The sequence below is a fragment of the Choloepus didactylus genome, chromosome 3, assembly GCF_015220235.1.
Source record: "Choloepus didactylus isolate mChoDid1 chromosome 3, mChoDid1.pri, whole genome shotgun sequence".
NCBI classification, from domain to species: Eukaryota; Metazoa; Chordata; class Mammalia; order Pilosa; family Megalonychidae; genus Choloepus; species Choloepus didactylus.
The window spans coordinates 106,426,614-106,451,693 of NC_051309.1; the positions used below are offsets into that span (position 1 = coordinate 106,426,614).

General features: G+C 33.5%; 1 protein-coding gene across 1 annotated transcript in view; it reads left to right on the plus strand.

Annotated features, from left to right (window-relative positions):
* RAP1GDS1 (Rap1 GTPase-GDP dissociation stimulator 1) overlaps positions 1–25,080 on the plus strand; it is a 205,973-nt gene that overhangs the window by 115,732 nt on the left and 65,161 nt on the right. The window contains exons 5-7 of the mRNA XM_037831460.1: positions 1,953–2,099; positions 12,601–12,729; positions 24,615–24,740. Of these exons, the coding sequence (XP_037687388.1) occupies positions 1,953–2,099; positions 12,601–12,729; positions 24,615–24,740 (402 nt within the window). The remainder of the gene's footprint in view (positions 1–1,952; positions 2,100–12,600; positions 12,730–24,614; positions 24,741–25,080) is intronic.

Sequence of the window (25,080 nt, forward strand, 5' to 3'; positions counted from 1 at the left end):
TAAAATTCCCTGCAACTAAACTCCATATAGTTCCTAGTATATGAAGCCACGGCCTAGCCTGGCTACTCTCTTAGGTTTCTTCTAAATTCTAAGCATGGATGATTCATATTTTAAAAGCCCATAATTACTCAGCAATTATAGTCAAATACTATTTGAGCTTTGTAATTTAGAGTTGGGAAATACTCTACGTTTATATTATTGAAGGCCTGGAAACTTAGATTTATAATCCTAACATTGTTTTCTGTGACATCATCCACATAAAAATTACCTAAAATTTAAGATAATTTACATTTATGTTATTGGTAAGTAAGACTTTGGAAATTAGATTTCTAAACGAGATTTGGCCAGCTTTTTTGGTTGGCTCTTCTGACTAGGTACCCTGGCAATATAGAAATTTTATGTGATCTTATCAATAAGTAATGTTCATAAGGTCCTATTCTATTCTCCATCTGTAGTAGTACAACCAAATTAAGTGGACATGGGACTGAAATACAATTTTTTTTTTCGTTTTAATATGGATTGCCTTAAAATTTTCAAAATTATGAAACTAGTGTTTTTGAGACCCTGATACATAGGTTGGGTGTATCTCTCTCTCTTTATGTATATATATTTAAACAAGTAAACATAAACAATATATTGTTTCATTGCTCATATTATTCACTGACAATTATAAAGATATGACCTTAGTTTCAGTTCTGTTATTTGGAAAATGAAAATCTTTCATTTACCCACTGGCTTCGCAGATGTATATTATATTGAGCCATTTCTTTTGTCAATCATTTTGTTATGCTTCCATAGCTTCACTTTTCAATTCGGAAGTCATTAGCCAAATTTGGCTTATTGAGCAATTAATAAGCGGCTGGTCTGAATTGAGGTATAAATGTAAATGTAAAATACTCTCAGATTTCAAAAATTTAGTACAAAAAGAAAATATAAAATATCTGAATTTTTATATTGATTACCTGTTGAAATAATATTTTGGATATGTTGGATTGAATAAAATATTCCTAAAATTAATTTTCACGTTTCTTTTTAGTTTATAAATGTAGATACTAGAAAATTTAAATGACAAGTGGCTCGCATTTGTCACTGTCATATTTCTGTTGCACAGAACAGTTTTAATGTCTAATCATATTTTATGTAAGGAAGTTGGATTCAGAAAGATAATCTTTCTTCTCTTTCCATTCCTGTGTTCAAGGACTGTAAAGTCTATTCTAAAGACATTCATGTAATTCTAGCAGTTAAATGACATCTGTTCCATGTAATTTAGATGCACACAGAATGGAAAGTATGTGACAATTGTTTAACCACTGACTGTAATGGTAAAATATTATTAATATGCTCCATAATGTAAGGATAAGGAATAATGAAACACACACCATCAAGAATTGAAAAGGAAATATGTTTCTGTACTATAGAAAATGGTATTAAAAAGATTCTCATACGTATTGTGATCTAGAACTATATTGGGGCCCAGATTCCCTTTTTTTTTTTTTTTTTTTTTTTAAATAATAGCTGACTTTGAAAACCACTGATAGAAAGATCTGTTTAGTGGTTTCCAAGTTGAGAAAACAATATTTATACTAATACACTAACACTTGGTTCCTATTTTTTCCTTCCTACACAGAATTGTGATTTGTGAGGGGGGTAAAATTTCACATGGTATAAACTCCTAGGACACAGAGACATTCCTTAAGCTTCTGTATGGTGCCAGTGAGGATTATCTTTTTTCACTTAAAAAAAGATTGTTTCTTTTCCCCATCCCACTCCCATTTCCATGTATGTTTGTTTTCTTTGCTTTTCTTTTTCCAAAAAGTTACATTTAATGTCCTACTTAGATTTATTTTCTACTTATTCACTAAATAAGGAATAAAGCTGTTACGTTTTATATTTGAAATTGTAAGGTACATTTCTTTTTTCTTTTATTTTTAATTTAACTCTTTGTTTTACAGATGAGGGCAGAAGTGCAGTTGACCAAGCAGGTGGTGCACAGATTGTAATTGACCATTTAAGGTCACTGTGCAGTATAACAGATCCCGCCAATGAGAAGCTCTTGACTGTCTTTTGTGGCATGCTGATGAACTATAGCAATGAGAATGGTAAACAACGCTGAAACCTTGCTTTATCTCTGGGGGAAAAATTAAAAATCATCTTTACTCTAGTACAAAACAAAAATATTTAGAAAAATGATAAACAAAGACTTCATAAGTGACACGTAAAATTAATAATTAGCCAACATTTCAAAAATACAAAATGGTCTAACTTACTACATGGGATTAGTTTTTGAAGGGTTACCCTATGCTTAATTAGTAACTCCCCTCTCCCAAAAAAAAGGTATTTTTTAAAGTTTAGTTGCTATGAACATTTTTTAAAAAGCAATTTAAAAAATATCCTTGATTGTTATATCAATGTTGTTGATTACTTTATATTAATACCAAGAGTAGCTTTTAAACATGCACACCGTCTAGATAAGTAAAATTATTTTATCTGGATACTAGATTTATTTGGACAAATAAAAAAAATCTCTTATTTGAAATAAATGCTACCCTCAAAGTTCAGAACAATTACAGATACCTAATTTTGGAAATTTAATAAATACTTGTAAACAGCAGTTTATTTTCTCTCTGAAACACAGTCTTAGAATGGTTGCTGATTAAATGAATATAAAAACAATAATAACATGGCTTTGTTATAATTTTAAATATCAAAATATCATTCATTTATTTATCATCTTATATGAATTAATGCATGGAACAAAAACTCTAATTCTTGTGATTTCCTGGAATGTGACACAAATAATGCCTTTCTATAGTTGTTTCATAATGTCATTTTACGCTGTTGTCTTTTAACAGAGACATTTTATTTGCATATTGAACATATACTATTATCCTTTACTTCCATGTAATCTAGAAACACATGGCTCCCTCAGCATATTTTTCATTTTTGGTAATCATGGGTCCAAAGAAATATTCTTAATAATTAAAAAAGAAAAAAGGTAAACATTGATGACAAGTGGCTACTGATACTTGGTTTTGGTGTTAGTGACAACAGGGAATGGTGGGGACTGTGGCAAATTGAAAAGCCCATGTCCCTTCAAAAGAAGAGAGCCACCACTCCTCTAGCTATTGTTTTCTATGTGGCCCTTTGGTCAATTATTGTCGAATCTTTTGGGTTGGGGATGGGGCTGAAACTCTAGTTTTTTGTATCCTGATTTTTAAACGCTGAATTACATTAACTTTTTAAAACCTGTACAAGCTAAACAGAATGTGTTTGCAGTCCACCTCCTGTTCAAGAGCCACAAATTTTAAACCTCTGAATTAAAATCACCCATAATAATAATTTAAAAAATGGTTTTTGTTCATCAAATATCTTGCTTGTTAAATTTGAGCTAATAACAAGTGATAGTCTTCTTAGGGTCAATTACTTTTCTTTTTCCTGCCCTATTGTGGAATCATTTTGGAAGGAAAAATGTCCTGAAGATAAACAGGAATAACAAAAAGGACAAGTTCTGGGTAATCCTCAAAATGAATAAATACTTTTTAAATAATTGAAATTTGATCATAATATACAGGTGACTGAGTTGCATTAAGAAATCATTGGCCAGTTGTTCATGTAACTTCTTTTTCCTTTCAACTTGAGTTGGGCTTAGATATCTGAGAAAGTAGGACAAGTCTAAGTGGCAGAATGGTTTAGAAAGAAAAATGAAGGAACTAATCGTGAAGTTATTTTAACTGCTGTTGAATATAAGAGAAGTAGTGTTGTTATGCTTCTAAACTAGTTGTTTGTGGAAGCTGTTGTTAAAAAAGTTGTATAAAAGCATATCAGATGGCTAAATGATCTTCAAAAACATCATTAGTTCTAATTCAAAGCTGACAGTGATTAAATCCCATAATAGGATATCAAAGTTTATAGAGATGTGCACTGAGAAGGTAATAATTAACAATATGCAGAGTGCACAGTCTAAATGCATAATTTTTTGTTTTATATTTTTTGAGAGACACTTAAATACTTTGGAAAGTTATATTAATTTTTCTCAGAACATTATTGGACCAATTAGGTTTTTTTTTTTGTTCTGTTATTCTAAAGCTGCAACTTAATTGCAGCTTTCAAAATTATTAGGTAAAATAGAAGTAAAGTTATCGTTAGTATTTTAAAGGGAAAAAATACCAAACTTGTAACTATCCTCCTCTTTCTTCTGCCTCCTTAATACATTGTTTAATTGTTTAATACATTGTTTGTAAGTAAGTGAGGATCATAGTTCTTGAAATGTTTCTTTTTCTCCTTAATGCTCTTTAACTTAAATTATATATTTTTTGTTTGTTTAACACAGCTATTAAACATCTTTATTGTTGTGGTCATTTCTACTCTTTCCTTTAAAATTTGTGTTTAACAGTTTTCCAAATTATGTATTAGATCTGCTTTACTATATTCAGGTGGTTTGATTTTGATCCTGTACACCTAGATGAGTCACTGAAACAAAGAACAATATAGCTTTTGAAACTCAGAAGGCACTTTTTATTAGCACTGATGCATCGTTTATTTTTATTATACAAATTATTAGGTTTCAATACACAAGCCTCCACTAGTTCATGAGTAGAGTCTTGAATAATAAATATCTGCTTTCTACCCCAGCAGTAAATTAACTCTGCCGTTGGATTGAATAATTTAAGCCTTATTCATATAGTTAGGGAGTTATTCTTTAACTCCATAGATACATTTTTTTTAAATACGTAGATAAGAAAGTCCTGAAACTGGTCACAAAAGCCCACCAACAGTTTTTCTGAAAAGAACATTTTCAAATTATTTATTAGTCCTGAAAGTGAATTGATACTATATTGAGATTTAGGATAATTTATTCCAGATAAATTAATGGATTTAAAAATGTCCAATTTTTAAATCCATTAAATAGGGAATAAAACAGCTTTTCTAAACACCTGCAAGACAGATACATTATGAAAATACTTATTCAGTAAAGGTATTTTTGTATCATTTGATAAAGCTATATAAAACTCAAAGTTTACTAGTTTAAAAAGTTTCCAACCAGCTCAAGGCTATAAACTTTTAAGCTGTGAGTCAAATACATTCTTTTGAATTTCCGCATTGATTAAGCAATTAAAACATTTTTACTCAGACAGGTAAGTGTGTAATATCTGAGTAGTAAAAGTTATATCGCTTAGCCAGAGAAGTTGTATTGATAATATTTTATAAATAATGTCTTTTAAATAAAATTAGATGGAAATAAACAAAACTTTTGTTTAGTACATGGTCATTTCAAATTCATCCTTTTTTTGAAAATCATGCCTGTTTTTCATGACAGGAAAAAGCATTCTTCAATTTTGTGGTTCTCCAGAATAGTCTGAATATTTGTTAATTGTGACAATTGCCTATATTTTTCTTCTAGTAACAACTTTATAGCTGTAGCTTTACTGTAGATATTTTTATCTCATATGTGTCTTGAATATCTTTTTTCCTAGCTTTGGCTATCCAATGCCAAAACATTGCATTGCAGACTGAAAATTTTGTTCAGTTATCCAACTATTTTCCAATGTAATGGCATTTTAGCACGTGGCAGGAGTTTGGAAAATATTTATTGATTGCCTTTTCTGGATACTTAGCATTTGTCTAAAACTTTTTTATTAACAAAATCAGTACTTGGAAGAAAAATATGTTATTTGAATGTACTTTCTTCATTAAAATTAGAAGTATTATAAACTCTTGCCTACTAGATTGATATCCCCTATTACATATATGGGCAGCAACAGAGAGTGACATTGAAAACATGTTAGTAACAGGTACCAAATCTGTGGTTAAAAATAACCTTGGTTGATCCACAGACTTGATATATCTGCATATATATAATTTAGAGTTGATTGCAAATTTGAATGGAAACAAATCAGTCATCTAAAGCAAAGCACGACAGACCAGAATAATTTAACACTTTCTTGAGAAATATATTGGTGATCACCATTGTTTATTACAAGTAACCTTGAATAACCAGTAAGTATCTCATGGCAAACTATAATTTAGTGTTTAAATTTTTCTTTATACACCTATGCTAGAGATGCAAAATAGAAATCTGTTATAACTCTAAAGTTATAAATGATAGCAAGCATTAAAGCAAAGACTAATGTTACTTGTTTTACATAAGCTACACCATAAGGGAGAAAAGTAGAGAAACAACCATGCCTTCCAGAAAGGAGAAATTAATTTCCTTCTAAAATTATTAGCATAATATGTGCATTCTGTGATTGGCTTCTTCATTTGACCTATAATATCATATGTATACATAAAGGACTTTAACTTGTATCTGTACACATCCATGTGTGTGTGTGTGTGTGTGTGTGTGTGTGGTTTCATGTGACTTCCATATATGGTTTGTACAAATAAAGCTTATTTTTCTCTTTCTAATACTTAATAACTCCCTGCTATTGAAAGACTATTTTCTCTTTCTTTGTGGACTCTGAAATCTCTCTGAATACTTACAATAATCCTCACATTTATTGCTGCATGGGCTTATGGTAACTGAACTGGTTAAAGATTCGCAATCTATGCTATTCAAGAAATGCTACACCAGGAATATGTTATTTAAGCCTAACAATTGAATTTAAGTATTTAGAACAATAGTTATTCAGTTGTTTAAGGTATTTACTCTTCTCTAATTTAACAATCATTAATTTGTAATTAATTCTAGCTGCTGCTTTCAGTTCATCTAGTAGTGTTTTAGAAATAACTTGTGTGTTGTTAATAACTTGTATGTAACTTTAAAGTGTAAAAACTAAATCATAACACTGCTCCAGAGTAAATAGTATTAATTGTAATGTTTGTTTTTTAAAAGCCAATAAATCTTTTGTAAAGCAAAGATTTTTGTGACTTTAAACACATTTGTTTGTAAGATAAATATGTTGGGAGGTAAATTAACATGGCATTTGGCTTAATTTGTTATATAGACATTCAGGGTTAAACTTGTACTTACATGGATGCTGGCCTTTATCTCAGCAATGCCATGTAAGAGCAGACTGGAGTGATTTCTCCCAAAAAGAACTGTTTAAGCAGCAGCTAGCAATAATCCTTGTTTTATAAAAAGACCCCTTTTAACTAAAAGTCCAGTTTCTTTCTAATGTGAGAGCATGGAGTTTTCTTAAATAAGAGTAGAAATTTCTTTTGTAATGGTATTCATTATAACAAGAGTTGATCTAGTAAATATATGGGAAAAATATCTAGTAGATTAAGACCTAATCTAGGTGTCACTGGAGTGAGAACAGTAATTGGGGTAGGCCTTTTAGGAATAAGAAAATATTTTTTCTATCTGTTGTGATTTTTGCTTTAGGTTTTTTTTGTTGTTATTGTTGATGTTATTTTATATTACACTCACATAATTTTGTTGTTTCTCTCTTAAAGACTTTTACTAGAAGGGAAATTTTGCTTTGTAGAGGCTGTTTAATTTCCAGAACCAGAAAGGACTTTGAATTCTCTTTTCCTATTTGTTATTAACTTTTAGAAAGCAAGAAATGTGTAAATATATTGCTTTAAACCTCCATAATTCTCAGTACAAATGAACCATGGTTCTGTTTTCATTTGGAAATTGCTATGTGTCATTGAAATGTATAACCTTGGATTAAATTAAAGGGGTAATCTGTATACAAAACACAATGTGTGTTTTGTGTGTAGAAGGCTTTAGAAATAATTGATTTAAAGTTAATTTTACAGACGTGAATATCTAGTTTTATTTGCTCAACATTAGGTTTAGAAAAAAGTTCTCTACTTTTCTGATCAATCAACAAAAAAATACTAAAAACTGAAAAGGAATTCTTTACTTGCCCCTGCATGTTGTTTATATTTTTAACCACTTGATAATTGTATTTAAGTAAATTTCCTTTTTATTGTTATAATAGAGCTAGCACTTGCTTAAACTTGCAAGTTCCACTTCATTGTTACATAATTTCTAAGTTTTAATTTTTATGTCCTTTTTTTTGAAATACAGATATGCCACTAGTTAAGGGCAGTTTTCTTCAATCTTTATTATGCTCAAATGATTTTTAGCCATTTTGTATTAGAACTTCTCATCAAGACTTACATTTGCTTGTTTTCATTTTTTCATCTATGTGTAATTCATTTGATTGTAGATGGGGTTTTTATGCAAGCCTGTACTTAGAAAAGGAATATTGTACTGAATAATACTGTAAATAATAAACATGTCATGTATACATACTGATGTTAAGACTATATTTTTAATTGTGTCTTATTTTTGACATAATTTCATCAAGTCCTATTTACCAATAAGCTTAATAATCTATAACATTGTCTATAAGAACCTTTTCTTAGGAGTTAGATAAATGTGTTTTATAAACTTCTTAAGAAATCTGTTCTTTTTAGTAAATTAATCAGCATAACTTCAAATGAGTTACTGGAATACTCTGCATATTTTTCTGGACCTATAATTCTAGTGTGTACCAATGTTTTAAACATTAAACTTAAAACTCAGGGGGAAACAGGTTCTTCAACTTGAGATCTTCTCTCCAGATCTCCATTCTTTGGAGTTTCCATGAGTGTGACCTGAAGAACTTGGAACCATTGAAATTCAAATGTAGGTAGGTAAGTGTTCACACCAGCGCATGCGTTGATTGCCTTATCTATTTGTATATGCATCTGTATTGCACCCCCTCAGTGCCTTTCCTCCTCTTCCCATAGATCATGTAGGGCCTGTGTCATCTTGATAGTATGTAATTTTGTAATTCTGTATTTTGGTCAGTATTTGTCTGTGATGTGTCAGGAGCAATTTCAAAAAAGTCTTTTATGACATTGTGCTGTCTAAAGAATGTCTTTCACACATAAGTGTTGCTATGTATGGGCCTGGGTTGCATTTTTGTGAATTGTGTTTGTTGGGCTCTGATAAACATTCCCTGAAGTTGCTGGTATTTATTGAGGGATGCAAAAGTCTCAGTCTTGGTGTTGTTTCGCTTACTCTCTCTAATATATGTAGAGAATGTGTACTATTTCTGGTTCTAAGAATTTCTTCTAGTTAGTCTTTCATTTAGAAGTCATCCACCTGATATCATTCATGATAGCGTGGATGTCAACTATTACCCTTTGTGGTCCATTCACAAGCTTTATTTGAGCAATGAGAAAAAGTGATTCAAATATTTACTTCCAGTGATAAGAAGAATTAATATCAATTTATCCCCACAAAGAAGACCCCTACTTAATTAAAAAAAAAAAAATCAAAAGTACTTAGTGGTAATGTACTAAGTTGTAACTGAAATAGGTAAACAGACCCAATCATGGAATATTCTCCTAGGCTTAAATAGAATTCGTACTCAAATAAACACAATGAGGTGTTCAGGTGCTTTATTAATGTAATTTTTTCCCAAATATCTGAGCACTAAAATCTAGGACCCCTACCATGCTTTTAATTTTTATGTCTTTCTTTCCTATTATCTTGTATGCCAAGAACTTCATTTAACTTCAGAATCTCTTTTCCATGTTTTGTTTTATTTATTTATTTTTTTCATTATAAAAATTAGGCAGTCCTCTAGGACAGTGATTCTTAAATTTTGGTCTCAAGACTTTTATACTCTTTAAAATAATTGAAGACCTCATAATTTTTGTTTATATATATATATAGTACATCTATCAGTATTCACTGTTAGAAATTAATACAGTGGAAAATTAAAAATAAATTTAGTATTGCATTTAAAAATAAAAACCCATTCCATATTAATGACATAACATTTTATGAAAAATATTTTCAAAAGCAAAAAAAAAAAAAAATGCAAATAGGATTTTGTTTACTGTGAGTGTATGATAGTGAAGAATACAATGACTGCTAATAGTACATTTGGTGCCACTGCTGTGATTCATGCCAAGACACCAGCAGTTTTACCTAACATTGTTTTTGCACCATCAGTGCAAATGTCAATACAGTAAAAAAGGTAAATAACATCTTGGAATTTTTATGAAAATGTTTTGACTTTGTGGTCCTCTGTAAAGTTTTCAGAGATCCCTAGAGGCCCATGGACTATAGTTCGAGAACCACTGTTCAGGATGCCTATTTATCAGTAAAATGAAAGTTTATATCAACCTGTGTGAGCAGTGTTTCCCCCCCCTGCTCTGGGCCCCTCCTTATCCAAGTGGAATGAATTACTTGCAGTTGATAAGAACAGACTTTAGAATTATTTGAGTATAATTTTTGTTTTAGTTAGATCATAGTAGTAGATAAAATACCATAAATACCCAGATGGTCCAAAATGAATTTCCCAATTGGATGGCTATATAGTTTTCTCTTTATTTGTGTGTGGTATGTGTGTTGTATGTGAGTATATAATTAATTTGGCTCCTTGGTAGCTTTAAAACACATTTTCATGAAGCAACTTGATTTGCATTAATTATGGGAATTCATACCATATTTACCATTTGGCTATGCTACTTTTCTCCTGATCTGCCTCAATTTCAAATATTACTGCTTCAATTTGTACGTCACAGATTGTATTAACTTGGGTTCTGCAAAATTTCTTAACTTTATTCCCCTCTTTTCCCTGGAACCAAAATTTATAATATTGTAAAAGCAGGACATTTGTAGTAGAGATGCGAAGTTAGGAGAACATGGAGAATATTGTCTTCTAAGAGGCATTCCACTGTTGGGTTATTTCCTTCACAGAATTTGTTATTCCTCTGGTGTCCCTGGACTGTTGGATATTTAGTTTGCACCAACAGTACTGAGGGGGTGTTTGATGCTTACATATATGCAGACATATAGCAGAGTTTGACTCACATTCAATGCATGCGCTAGTGCTCACGCTTACGTACCTGAAGTTTAATGATTCAACAGCCCTGCAATATTTGAAGAGATAGTCTAAATTAATTAATTAATTAATTAATTAAAAATACTGCAAAGAACACGGATCTGCAGAGGTGATCCAGTAATAAAGAACTGGCTGTTGGTAAGTAATCAAATAATTTCTAACGTGGAAAGCTCCTTCGTGGATGATCACTGTAAATACTTTAACCAACCAGTAACAAAACTATTCTGCTATATATAGGTATAATACTATATCTTAACATAAGTATTTTGCCTAAAAGGTAATACAAATGTTGTGAATCATTCATTAATCGTTGAATTATATATCTAGTAAAAAATACTTAACATCAAAAGCAGAAAACAATTTGTTTCATTGAATATATTATGCTCTTTTATTTTTTATTTTTTAGAATAGACTTCATAATTCTATCACAAAATTTGACATTGTTTTAGACAAAATATTTTAACTTTAAACATAACCTTCCCTTTTTCCCGGGCCTATTTTTTCTATTCTTGTTTTGATAATAAGGCCCTTACTAATTTATGGATCCCCGCAATCTAACCCATAATATTATCTGGACATCAGTTTTCAGGGGCAGTGAGCCTTTGTTGAACATCTCTTCATACCTCACTGTAAAAGCAGAAAAAATAACTATAAAGATCTCTAGGCAAATAATCAACTGGCCTGAGAGACAGCTGGACCCTTCCTTTATGTTTCTTTCTGATAATCAACAATCCATCTTCTCATTTACAGATTAAAGCTGTAAAGAGTGATCAGGAGATTAGCAGGCAAACCCTCTCAAGGAAAGCATGCTATGAGGAAAATGTGTTTTGTGAGAAACAGAATTTTATCTTTAGATTCCCAATGGCTAATTTAAAAGAATTTGGAGGAAATTATTAGCTTGAAAATGGCATGTAATTTTAAAGAGAAAAAGCCAAAATTTTGAAAGTTGACAGAAATAGCATTTTATGTAGACATGTCTTTCTTCCTAGGTTATTCTAAGAAGCAGTTCTTTTGGTTTTCATTTTGGTTAATTTCTGTCCAGCTTTGCTGCTGGTATTCTGTTATTGTTCATGAAAAGCCATTGTGGAAATCCAAGGCATGTTTAATACTTTAAAACCAATTAGTTGCTTAGAAAATGAAGGCAAACAATGATGCCAAGGCCATGATGACTTTATTTTTTTCACCTCTCAAGCCAAATTTTTCTCTCTTTTGCTGAGAAGGTATGTCACTATAATTAAAGAAAACTTTGAATAGAAAAATATTTTAAGTAACCCACTTTTATTCCTTGTTAAAACTATATTCCTTCCTAGAAGTCATCGAAGAACTCTCTGCTTGTGAATACTAAAAGTGTTTTCTCATTTCTTGGTCTTTATTAAACTTGCTTTATTCTATTCTTATGCTTTTAATATACTCTGTGATTTCCTGTAATGCAAATATTACTTTGCCTAACTTTTTCAGACTAAGTGTTTTGCTTAAAAACCAGAGGTTAATGTTGAATTATTTATACATTTAAAGGCTGATCTTTAACGATATAAGACCCTATTTAGAAAAAATTTAATATTTGAAATGTTGTTTGAGTTATTTTCATTTCTAAATTTTTTTGGTTACTGAAAAGATTCAAGACTCAATTCTTCTGAACCAATGTCTTTAAAATTTTCAAGACAGTCATATGAATGGATTTCATCTTCCTTTACTGTAATTGAAATAGCATTGAGTTTTGCAATAGAGAGAATAAGAGGTGTTTTCTTCTTACTAGTGTCTGTTTGATATGTGAACACTTTTTTGTTTGTTTGTTTTGCAGATTCCCTTCAAGCTCAGCTTATCAATATGGGTGTTATTCCTACCTTAGTGAAATTACTGGGCATCCACTGCCAAAATATGGCCCTTACAGAAATGTGTCTTGTTGCCTTTGGCAATTTGGCAGAACTTGGTAAGTCCTTGTCAGAAACCACAGATACTATTAACTTATTAATGTACTAAAAATATATTTTCCTTTGGATGTTAAGAATATAGAAATCCATTTAAATTAAATTATTCTATGTATTTTTTGAAACAGTGGAGATATTTGCTTTAATGTTAAAGTAGATGCAATTAGGTATTATATTTTACTTCCCTAATTGTTTTAGGTATTAAGTTTTTTTTTAAATGCAGTTTTATTGAGATATAGTCACACACCATATAATCCACCCAACATATACAATCGTTGCCTCACAGTATAATCATATAGTTCTGTATTCACACCACAATCAATTTTAGAGCATTTTCATTACTCCAAATAAAGAAAAAAATAAAAAGAACACCCAAAACATCCCATACCCTTTATACCCCTCTATTGTTTATATATTTTTTTTATTTTTGTTTTATTACTCATCTGCCCATACCTTGGATAAAGAGAGTGTCAGTCACAAGGTTTTCACAATCACACAATTCCACGATAAAAGCTGTATAGTTAATACGATTATCAAGAATCAAGTCTACTCGATTACAATTCAACAGATTTCACGTACTAACTTCTAGCTATTCTATGTATCAAGGTTTAAAGTTAATATTGTACATTATTTAACAGAGTTGAATACTTAAAATAATATCTACTTGACTTTAGTATTTTTACATGAGGGATAATCTTGAAAAAGTTGTTTCTGGGGCACAAATAAAGGACACTGTAATTTATTACATTTTGCATTAATTATGTGCTTATCAAGTAAAGAGGAAACTAGCAAACTAAGGTCAAGGTGCATCTCCTTCTTTTCACAAAATCCCTAAAAATGACAGGAAAACTTTTTTGTAAGAACATAATTCATAACAGCGTTAGAAATCCAAAAGAGATGCCATCATTGACCAGAAATTATAAGAAATCCTTGAATATCAGAAGGCAGACAGAACCAGACTAGTGCTGGAAATCACAATTAAGTCGTAACACAGAAGAGGACTGATGGCCACATATCTCCACCCCAATACTCCCATCTTGTTTCCCTGTTTTTCTATAGCACGAATTAACTTTCTTCTCTCCCTCCCTCCCTCCGTCCTTCCCTCCCTTCCTTGCTTCCAGCTCTTAACAGGTAATTATAATTCCTGGTCTGAATTTCCTCACAACCGTGTTCATAATAAATTGTTTATTATGGTTTTTGTTATTGTAGCTAAATATGACAGTTACTACAACCAAATAAATCAGTTCTATTAATTATTCCCATTTTATAAATAAATGAAAACACCAGGACTCCAATCTTGGTTTTTCTAACTGAAAGCCCATGTCCCTATGCACTATACATTAACATTTTTATTTCATTTTGTTGCTTTTGCTTTGCCTTCAGGTTAAGGGAATGAGGTTAATTATCAGACTTAATTTTTAAAAGACACTTATTCAGTGGGTCAGATCCTGGTATTTGAGTGTCTTCTCTCTGATTCTCTTCTTTTCCATACTAGTCTATAATGAAATTTACTTTTTCATCATTTGAGTGAGAATAAGACCAAGAATGAAACATACATTTGCTGTTTCATAAAATTATTTCCCACTATTAAATGGAATGTAGTAGTTTGTATCCAGTTTAATTGATAGAAATAAGATAGGAATCATGTTATAATTCCACATCAGTAGTATCATAATCTTTGTAATAGAAACAGAAACATGATTGGTTCAGATCTCTCCTAATTTGGATTCAGTTTCATGAGACTGAAAGAGTGCAAGTCCTTTACTTTCACATTTCACTATCAGAGTCTCCAGAGCTATGCTATCTGATATGGTAGCCACTAACCGCATGTGGCTGTTGGCATTGAAATATGAATAGTTCAGATTGATATGTGCTGTAAATATCAAGTACACACTGAATTTCAAAGATTTCTTTTGAAAAAAAATGCATGTCAAGAATCTCACCAATATTTCTTACATTGATTTCACATTAAAATGATAATAATTTGAATATATTGGGCTAAATAAAATCTGTTATTGAAAGTATTTTCACTTCTTTTTATTTTATAAAATGTGTCTACTAGATAATTTATAGTTACATATGTGGTTCCTGTTTGTAGCTCATTATATTTTTATTGGACAGTGTGGTGCTCTAGCAAATAAGCTCTAGGACAAAGTCAATCTTCATTCTAAGAAGGCTCCTCCCTTGTTAAACTTTTACAAGAGTACATTGAAGAAAGCTAAAACTGATGAATTTTATCTTGCTTAACCTTAAGAAAAAGTAAGGAAATGATAACGATCCTTGGATAAACTATGCTATTATAAGAGTTTATCTAATTGCAGTTGCTCACTGAGGACCATTTCAATCTCTTTCATGCTTGTGTGTTGAAAGCTTGTAAATGCTCCTACTTAATTTCATGGGAAAGGAATTTAGTTGTTGGTTCACTACACCCTAATAAACTGTGATGTTCCATTTCTCAAATAAGAGTAAAGGAGAAAGGATTAGTGAATATTACCATCCTGTAATAAAGTGAGTATAAGAGCCATGGTAATGAAAGATTTGCCTTGAGAGATTTTAGTCTTAGAAGTCTTGCATTGTATAATAATAGAGGGCCATGAATCTGAATTAAACCTCAGTCACCTTTACAAGGGCCCTATGAAGTAAAGGAGAGCTAATCTTACAGTTAATTCAAACCTGTGATTTATTTAGTAATATTAATTTAGGATCATGCTTACATAGTAGGCAAGCTTCTTTCGGAGGGGGGGAGGAGGGGTGGAGGGTGGTGCAGGATTTGTGATAGGTAATTAGTGTATTTAATTTATTATCTAATTGTTAGATAATTTGTACATTTGGACCCAGGTAACCTCAAATTATTCAATATACAAATAGTGATATATTGCCTGCTGTGTTTTAGGCATTATCATATGGCTGTAAAACATGAATATTTCTCCAAAAGTGCTTCACAGAAACCCATGTCGTAAATTGCTCACACTTATGGCATTATTTTTCAAACTTTTTAGACTATGATCCATGGGAAAAAATGTATCTATATCACCAGTTATTATATAAACATGCTTGACACTAAACAGTACTCATTCCTATCATATTTAGTGCACTGTGATAGTTTATATTCTGTATTTTAAAATATTGGTCCTAATCTTCTAAGATTAAATGACTTATTAATCTGAAATTTGAGGAAAACGTTCTCAGAGAATCACTATTGTATGTGAAATCATTTGAAAAGGAGCTTTTTGAGTTAGAGAGATTAAAGAAAGTTCTTGATGTGTCATCTATTTAAAAGAGAACTTCTATTCTCACATGAAGCACCTTTAAATGATGGTTTACATACTGTCACTTATGATTTTAATATCTGTAGTTATTTTCAGTCTATGTGTACGTAATATGCATATGTAAAGCTTATCTATTATGTATTTTATTAAAACATTTGTTTTATTCCAGTTTTAAAGTGCTCAAGCACTTAAAATTTTGCTGGATATGACAAAATTTCTCAATGTGTGTTTTGTTTAGAGAATAAATATATTCTTGCAGACTTATGTTTTGAAGTTTCCATAATGTGCATGATGCCAGCCTATGCTTCCTCACTGAGCAACATTTTTACTAAGTTATGGATTTTAGAGCTGCCTGCAAAGGTAGTGTTGGAAGAACCAAAGGAGGGGAATATTTCAATATGAAATTCAGACATTTTATTCTTTGACAGATAAGTAAAGATTGACTAAAAGCTGAAAACCCCAAAACTAAGCAGACTTATTTTCCCTGTAATTCTACCAACCAGAGATACCTTTCTATTAACAGGTTCTTGGCAATATAAATATAAATACTCTTAGCCAAAGGTATCAGCCATACACCCCTTGTACATTGCTTTCCAGTCTTAACTTATCTTTTGTGTATCTCACAGGACATTGCTTGGCACATATTATTTATCAAAAGAATGATAACATGAATGATGAGCTGATACACTGTTACTATCAGTAGCCTTCAGGAAATAGGAGTTTTGATTGGACAGGTGAATAAGGAAAAATAATTTGGGAGCAAAATAGCAGAGCGTGCTTTATCGGTGGGCCCTGGACTTCCAGGGGAGACACAATGTCTAAATAGAGGGTTCTAAAGAAAACTTTGCCTTCCTTGCTGTTTTTCCTAGTATACTGGGAAGATGTACCATTGAAAATGTGCTACCAAACAGTGTTTGATGTGAATTCCTGCCTGAGTTAAGGTATCAGGATTTTTTTGGAAATTATAAACCATAGACCATCCCAATTCAATCTAGTCTTTCTGATCTATATTAAAAAATGGTTATGCATCCAATTCAGTTCAACCCAATATCATACTCTGATTCCTGCCATTATTACCCTACTCTATTTGGATAAAGAAAGAATAAAAGAGAAATATTTATTTACTAAGACTTCTAGAGTTTATATCATGAGTCTGTTAAACCCATGTAATCGCTAGGATATATATCAACATGGAGGTGGAACACGTATGCCCCTGAATAATCTATTTCTCTCTTTTTGTTGTGGGCTTTATTGTCAAAGAGTTAACAAGTCAAATAGTTTTGTTTTTATTGATTCAAGTAAACATAAGGTATTTCAAATTCCCACCACACACTTCTGCATATGGCATATCACTAAATACTAGCTATTTTTGTCCAAATTATTTTTATGTAAATGCTAAATAATATAACTGTGTGGTTTTGCTTGCTAAAGATATATAATAGCTTAAAAATGAAATATAAAATAAACAAGTCCAATGTATTTCAGGATTGCAGATAGAAAAGGAAAATGCAGCTCTGCCTTACTAACTCATAAATTTGTGGGATTAAAAAATCTTTCCACTTTTTGAAATAATGAAAAGATCTTTTCCTACTGATTTTTATTTATGTATACACAATATTAAAGAGAAATTATCCTTCAGTCCCACTGGCCTAACACAACTACTAGATTTTTGTAGTTTCCTATGAGTCCTAGTTTATGTGCATACATAACTTTTCTATATTCACAATCACATTTTTGAAGTTTGCATTTGGCACTTAACCATTATGGCTTAAACATAATGGGATTTTTCCTCTTTTTAGTTGGGCTCCAATGTCTTTTGCAAATAGTTTTCTCCTTACAAAAAAAAAAAAATTAGTATTTTGTAATAGAGATGGCAGAATGGAAGCTTGCACCATAATTTCTCTCCTTTGTGGAAACTGACTAAAACTCTGCAGTGGTTGGATTCTCTTTTAAAGACATGAACCCTCAAGTGTAGGGAAAAACAAACAAAAAATAAGAGAAGGGATACCGCAAGAACATTTTGGGACTTGGGAACAAGATAGGGAACAATTCACTTAGCAAACCTATGAAAACCAAATGCAATTCAAAGCCAGGAACTAAATTAGAATTCAGAATCTTTGAAAGGCTTGGGATTTGGTTGTATCAAGATTTCTAGATCCTCTTTCTCTTTCCACACCTGATGGTAACTACCCCTTCCCTATCCAGTGGAAGACTGTATATTTTTTTTTCTGGAGAGCTAAAAATTGAGGGTTTGTAGGCTGGGGACATTTAGGCCAAGTTGAGGTAAGGGCTACCTGAGTACCATTCTAAAAACAGATGAAGTGAAAGAATATATACTGGATGCTCAGAAACTCAACATTATTATCCCAATTTCAAGCCACAGCCAGTGCACATTGGAGCAGGTCAAAGAATGTGTTGATTGGAAGTGGATGATAATTCCTAACAAGAGATGGAAATGAATGCCTAAAATGAATGAGCATATTAAGAGATTAGACAATGAGTGGAAAGTTTGGTGTTGCATTAGTAAGTACATAGAAAATTAAGCAAAATAGAAAAATCTGCAGAAGAAATAAGAAAATATAAAAAGGAAATAGTACATTACTAAAACACTAATTATTGGTCTAACCAAAATTACAGTATAGTTAGATTGGGAAGATGGAGGGTGTTCTGGTTTGCTAAGGCTGCCAAAATGCAAAACACCAGAGGTGGACTGACTTTTATAAAAGGGGGTTTATTTGGTTACAGCAGTTACAGTCTTGAGGCCATAAAGTGTCCAGGGTAACACATCAGCAGTCTGGTACCTTCACTGGAGGATGGCCATTGGTGTCCAGAACTCTGTTAGCTGGGAAGGCACATGGCTGGTGTCTGCTCCAAAGTTCTGGTTTCAAAGTGGCTTTCTCTCAGGACGTTTCTTTCTAGGCTGCCGTTCCTCTCAGTTGCTCTTGGGGCGTTTGGCCTTTCTTAGCTTCTCCGGAGCAAGAGTCTGCTTTCAACTCCTGTATTCAAACTGTCTCTCATCTGCAGCTGCTCTCTCAGCTTCTGTGCATTCTTCAAAGTATCTCTCTTGGCTGTAGCAAGCTTTCTCCTTCTGTCTGAGCTTATATAGTGCTCCAGTAAACTAATCAAGGCCATGCTGAATGGGTGGGGCGACACCTCCATGGAAATTATCCAATCAGAGTTATCACCCACAGTTGGGTGGGGCACATTTCCATGGAAACAACCTAATCCAAATGTTCCAACTTAATCCTCACTAATATGTCTGCCCCCACAAGACTGCGTCAAAGAACATAGCTTTTTCTAGGGGACATAATATGTCCAAACCAGTACATTCCACCCCCTGGACCCTGGAGAAACATGGTCTTTCCATATACAAAATACATTCATCCATCACAGTATCACAGAAACTTCAATCATTTCAGTAACAGTACTTAAGTACAGGATCCCATCAAAATCAATTACAGGCATGGTTGGTCCTAAGGCATAATTCCCCTCTGGCTCTGTACCTGTGAAACTTAGAACAAGTTGTATGCTTCCAATATGCAAAGGAGGGACAGTCATAGGATATACATTCCCATTGCCGTAAGGAGAAATAGTAAGGAAAGAAGGGTTTAAGGGACCAAAACAGTTCCTAAAACCTGCAGGGCAAACTCCCATTAGATTTCAAGTCTGAGAGTCATTAACAGAATGACTTTGTATCCTTGGGGCTTGAGAGAGCAGGAGTCCAAGTCTTTCCAAAGGCTTTTGTGGCAGCCCTTTTCTCTCCAAACGCTGGTGTGAGTACTCCAACATATCCACACTGGGAGACCACCTTCTTGGCCCACCCTCCTCAAACATTGGGGTGCCACTGGACTCTGCTTTTCCAGGGCAAAGGCTCTACCCTCTATGAACAATGGAGTAGTGGGGCCAGGCTCTCCCAGTCTGGGGGGAATGTGCTCCATCCTCTCTGATGCCTGAGGTGGTAACACTGTCAACCTCTGGAGCAAACTCACCCTTTCCATGCATGTGGGCCACTCCACTCTCCCAGCCCAAGACCTCTTGACTCCAGACCTCAACCTCCATGGCTCTGTCTTTGAAGAAATTTTTCCTTCTGTTTGTTCCTTGTCTGTCTCCTCCAGTCTAGACGGGCAGCAGCTTCGTCTATAAAGATCTTGCAAAAATTCTGTTGGCTTTACATGAAGCACAGTGGGGTCAAAGCCATCAGACAACAGGACTTTCCACAAATCCTTTCTGGATAGTTCCATCTCCAATCTTGGCTTGTACTGAAATGGCGGTCGGGTTCCATGTTTGGTTAAATCCTCACATTGGGCTATAGCTTCCAGTACCCCTTGGAAGCCCAGAATTTTCCAAACCATCAGTTTCTGGTTTCTTTGAACCCAAGAGTTCAATTCTAACTTTTTCTCTCTCTGCTCACATTGTACTGTAAGCTGCAAGGAGAAACCATGCTATATCTACGAGTTTTGGTTTTAGCATTTCATCAGCCAAATATACCAGCTTGTTGCTTTCAAATTCTTCCTTCCATCCAACACCAGGACTCAATGTTGCCAAATTCTCTGCCACTTTAAAACAAGAATCGCCTTTCTTCCAGTTTGCAACAACACATTCATCATATCTGTTCAAGGCCTTATTAGAGGTATCTCTAGAGTCCATATTTCCACAAACAGTGTCTTCAAAGCAGTTTGGGCCTTTTCTATCAAGCTCCTCACAGTTCTTCCAGAATCTTCCCCTTATCCATTTAAAAAGCCATTCCAACATGTTTAGCATTTGCAAACAGAGCAGCACCAGCACCCTACTCTTGGTACCAAAATCTGTTCTGGTTTGCTAATGGTGCTGGAATGCAAAGCACCAGAGATGGAGTGGCTTTTATAAAAGGGGGTTTATTTGGTTACACAGTTACAGTCTTCAGGCCATAAAGTGTCCAAGGTAACACATCAGCAATCGGGTACCTTCACTGAAGGATGGCCAACGGTGTCCAGAAAACCTCTGTTAGCTGGGAAGGCACATAGCTGGCGTCTGCTCCACAGTTCTGTTTTCAAAATGGCTTTCTCCCAGGACGTTTCTCTCTAGGCTGCCGTTCCTCTTCAAAATGTCACTCTCAGTTGCTCTTGGGGCGTTTGTCCTCTCTTAGCTTCTCCGGAGCAAGAGTCTGCTTTCAGTGGCCATCTTCAAACTGTCTCTCATCTGCAGCTACTCTCTCAGCTTCTGTGCATTCTTCAAAGTGTCCCTCTTGGCTGTAGCAAGCCCTCTCCTGTCTAAGCTTATATAGTGCTCCAATAAACTAATCAAGGCCATGCTGAATGTGCGGGGCCACACCTCCATGGAAATTATCCAATCAGAGTTATCACCCACAGTTGGGTGGAGTGCATTTCCATGGAAACAACCGAATCCAGATGTTCCAATTTAATCCCCACTAATATGTCTGCCCCCACAAGATTGTATCAAAGAACATGGCTTTTTCTGGGGGGCATAATATATACAAACCGGTACAAGAGGGTATATTGGAAAGGGAAGAAAGAGTTAATGCCTAATCTCAATCAAAAATACCTAAAACTAAAAAAATCAGGAAGTAGCAATACAAATATATTATTTACAGATACAGAGGTAAATGCCAGTGAATTAGCTATGAGCTTTATGTGTGTCTGAGGAAATAGAAATGAGGGAGCAAGGAGTGAAGTCTGCTGGTAATTAAATATTAGGACTAACTCTTTAAACTAGATTCATGTATAACTCTGATAAAAATAAAACCTTTAAAAATGAGGCTTCTGGCCAAAGGCTGTAGGCCTATTAGGGATCCGTGACATTTAATTCAGATATAATATTCGAATCATACTTCATGCTGTCTTTTTTATCCATCTTTAGGGTAAGTACAGATTATTTTATTTTCCAATTACTGTATTAATCATGTTTCATTGTTTTTTGTGTGCTGGCAAACAGTCTGTGTTACACAGTGGCAATGATTTGGTTTCAGTTTCTTAAGTGTTTGGAGGAATAGAATGTAAATTGGAAAGAAAAGAGTGTTGACACTATTATTTTAAAGAATAAGAGCATGTAGCAATAGGTGATATCTATCTACTTCACCTATGATTTTATGCTTCTGAAATTCATTTCATTTGAATAATTATCTGAAGCAGAGGAGCAACCAGCAATGTACAGAAGTTAAATCATCTCTGTTTAAATCAACCTAACCTCCTTTTAATAAAAGGTAGTGTTTTAGTTTCCTAGCTCCTAAAATCAATACCAGAACAACAGAGATTTATTGGCTCACAGTTTTGAGGCCAGGAGAAGTCCAAAACTGAGGAATCAGCACAGTGATCTTTCTCCCCAAAGACTGTGGCATTCTGGACCTTGCTGATAGTGATCCTTGGTCCCTGACGTTTCTGTCACATGGAAATCTACATGTTGGCATCTTCTTTTTCTTCTGGGTTCTGTTCTCTCCCATCTCTGGTTGCTCTCTGTGACTTCTCTTTTACGTGCCCAGTTTCCTTTGCTTATAAGGACTTTAATCATGTCGGATTGAGGCCCACCATCATTCAGGTTAAAAACCAATAACATCTTCAAAGGTCCTGTTTATAAATGGGTTCACACCCATAGGACCAGGGATTGGGACCTAAACATGCCTTTTGTGGGGGGCATGATTCAATCCCCAATAGGTAGTATATGGTCACATTTACAGAATATGATCTCTGAGGGTTTAGGTTGCTGATTGGAAAAGACACTTCACCCCCAATCCTTTTTTTGTGACACTAAAGAATAATACTAAAGTGCTGGGGTAGATTTTCGTCATTTTGTTAGATTTTGTGGTTTATGCATCAGAACAAGTATAATAGTAGAATGACTTGAAAGTGTGCATCATCAAGATTTGTGCTTTTCCCTTCTCTTTTAAAGTGGAGTTTACAGTATTCCTTATCTGCAATCGACACAGATTTATCAGCACTAGAGAGCAGAATCTAATACTAGTATCATTTACTTGTTCAGCCACACATTCAATCAAATATTTTGAACACCTACTGTGTACCAGGCACCAGCCTGTACACTGTGTTTCTAATGCTTAAAATAATACACTCTGTCCCTGCTCTCAAGGAGCTTATGTTTTAGTGGGTGAGATGCATATTTATTTTTAAAAATAATTCATAAATAAGCATATAGTTACAAACCATGGTAATTGGTAGCATGAGAAAGTAATGCAGTGAAGGGTAGGACTAATTTAAATCAGAGGCATAAACTCTAGGTTGGAAAGAACATTTTCATACAGTCAAGACTGCAAAATAACTCCTGTACACCTTTTCTCTGAAAGCTAGTGGAGGACACGTCCTCCAAAACAAAAAATAAGTGGAGGAGAAGAGATGTAGATAGTAGAGTATCTAACAAGGAAGGAGAGGAAAGGATCCATCAAGGGAGATTACAGGATTTCAGCTGTGCCTCAAACACAAGAGCAAACAATCTGTTTTAGGTTAGGTCAGAATTTTCTGAGAAACTTTTAGAAAAGTTAGTAGGATACCTGATGAAGCCAAAGAAATCGAGAGACTTGGAAAGAAGTGAAATGGATTCCAAGTATATTTTGGGCTTAGATTGGTAGACCTTGGTGATTTATTGGATATGGAAATTGAATGAGCAGAAGTGAACAATGACTCCCAGAATTCTGCCTGCACAGATGGATGGATGGATGGAGGTGGTCATTCACTGAGTTAAGGAATCCTGGGGAAGGAACAGATTTCAGGGTAATATCAAAAGTTCATTTTGGGTATCCTGAGATGCTAGAGAGAGATTCAAGTGTAGATGTGAAGTGGACAGTTAAGTAAATAGCCTGGTGTCTAAAAGAGGGCTAGCGAAATAATTGAACATCAACATATAGGTGCTGTTTGATGCTATGGAAGGTAATTAGATTAACTAGGGTGAAAGTAAGGACAGAGAAGTTAAGAAAGCAAAGGACTAAGTCCCAAGGAATTGACATTTATAGAATTCTGGTGGAAAAAGAGAAGCGAGCGAAGGAGACTGAGGAATAGTGTGGAGGTGGGTCAAAACTAGTTTGAAATGGTTCATTAATAGTGTTGAGTTGAGCAAGTAGAAACTAACATTGTTTGATGTAAGAAATACTAAAGCATGCTTAAATGCTGATGATGAGGCTGTTGAGTAAGGAAGAGAGGTTGGAAATGCCGAAGAGGCAAGAACAAATGAGATCCCAAGTACTTACAAAGAATTGATTTTTAATAGGAGATATGCCAGGACCAGTGCATAAGCATGCCACTGTAATGATACTAAAGATAAGATTCGGCAATGTAAAATGCAGTCTATTATGAGTAATTTTTCTTCTTTGACTAAAAGCCTGTAAACTATGAGTTTATAACTTAGTAACTTTTTTGTTGCTATGGTTACTTATATATTATGCTAGTGATCCTTTTTTATAATGTTGAATATAATTGGATCAAAATTATTTTCTCTAAAGCCTTTTATATTTTTCCTTTTCAGGAGAATTAAATTATGAATTTGATTGCTCCTGTATTTGAAGAATGTTTGTATTTGTCAGTAGTGGAACAAAATGACCAAGTATTGAAAATAATAGAAAACAGCTTCTGGGTTTAATATTGTTTGCTTGCTCTAGATTTTTCTCCTTTATTTTACAGAGTCAAGTAAAGAACAGTTTGCCAGTACAAACATTGCTGAAGAGCTGGTAAAACTCTTTAAGAAACAAATAGAACATGATAAGAGGGAAATGATTTTTGAAGTTCTTGCACCGTTGGCAGAAAATGGTGAGAAAATATATGCACCTCTTGATTTTTGTCATATATATTTTTTCAGTTGCTTTTCTAATATTATTTGACACCTATTTAACTCGAAATGCTTCTTTGTTTTATTAATGATGTGATGAGCTTTATTTTGGGTATCTCTAACTTCAGCTGTATTATCTACTCCATAGCTGTATCTACATTAGCCAAAGCTACTTTCCACGTCTCTTTGATTTTCAAATATTAGCAAAGATGGTTATGTAGCTTTTGCATTCTTAATACCAATCTGGAAAAGACAGCTGAGGGGCTGACCTGCACTTTTTTTTTTTATGTGTATATATATATATTTTATTTTGTAGTACTT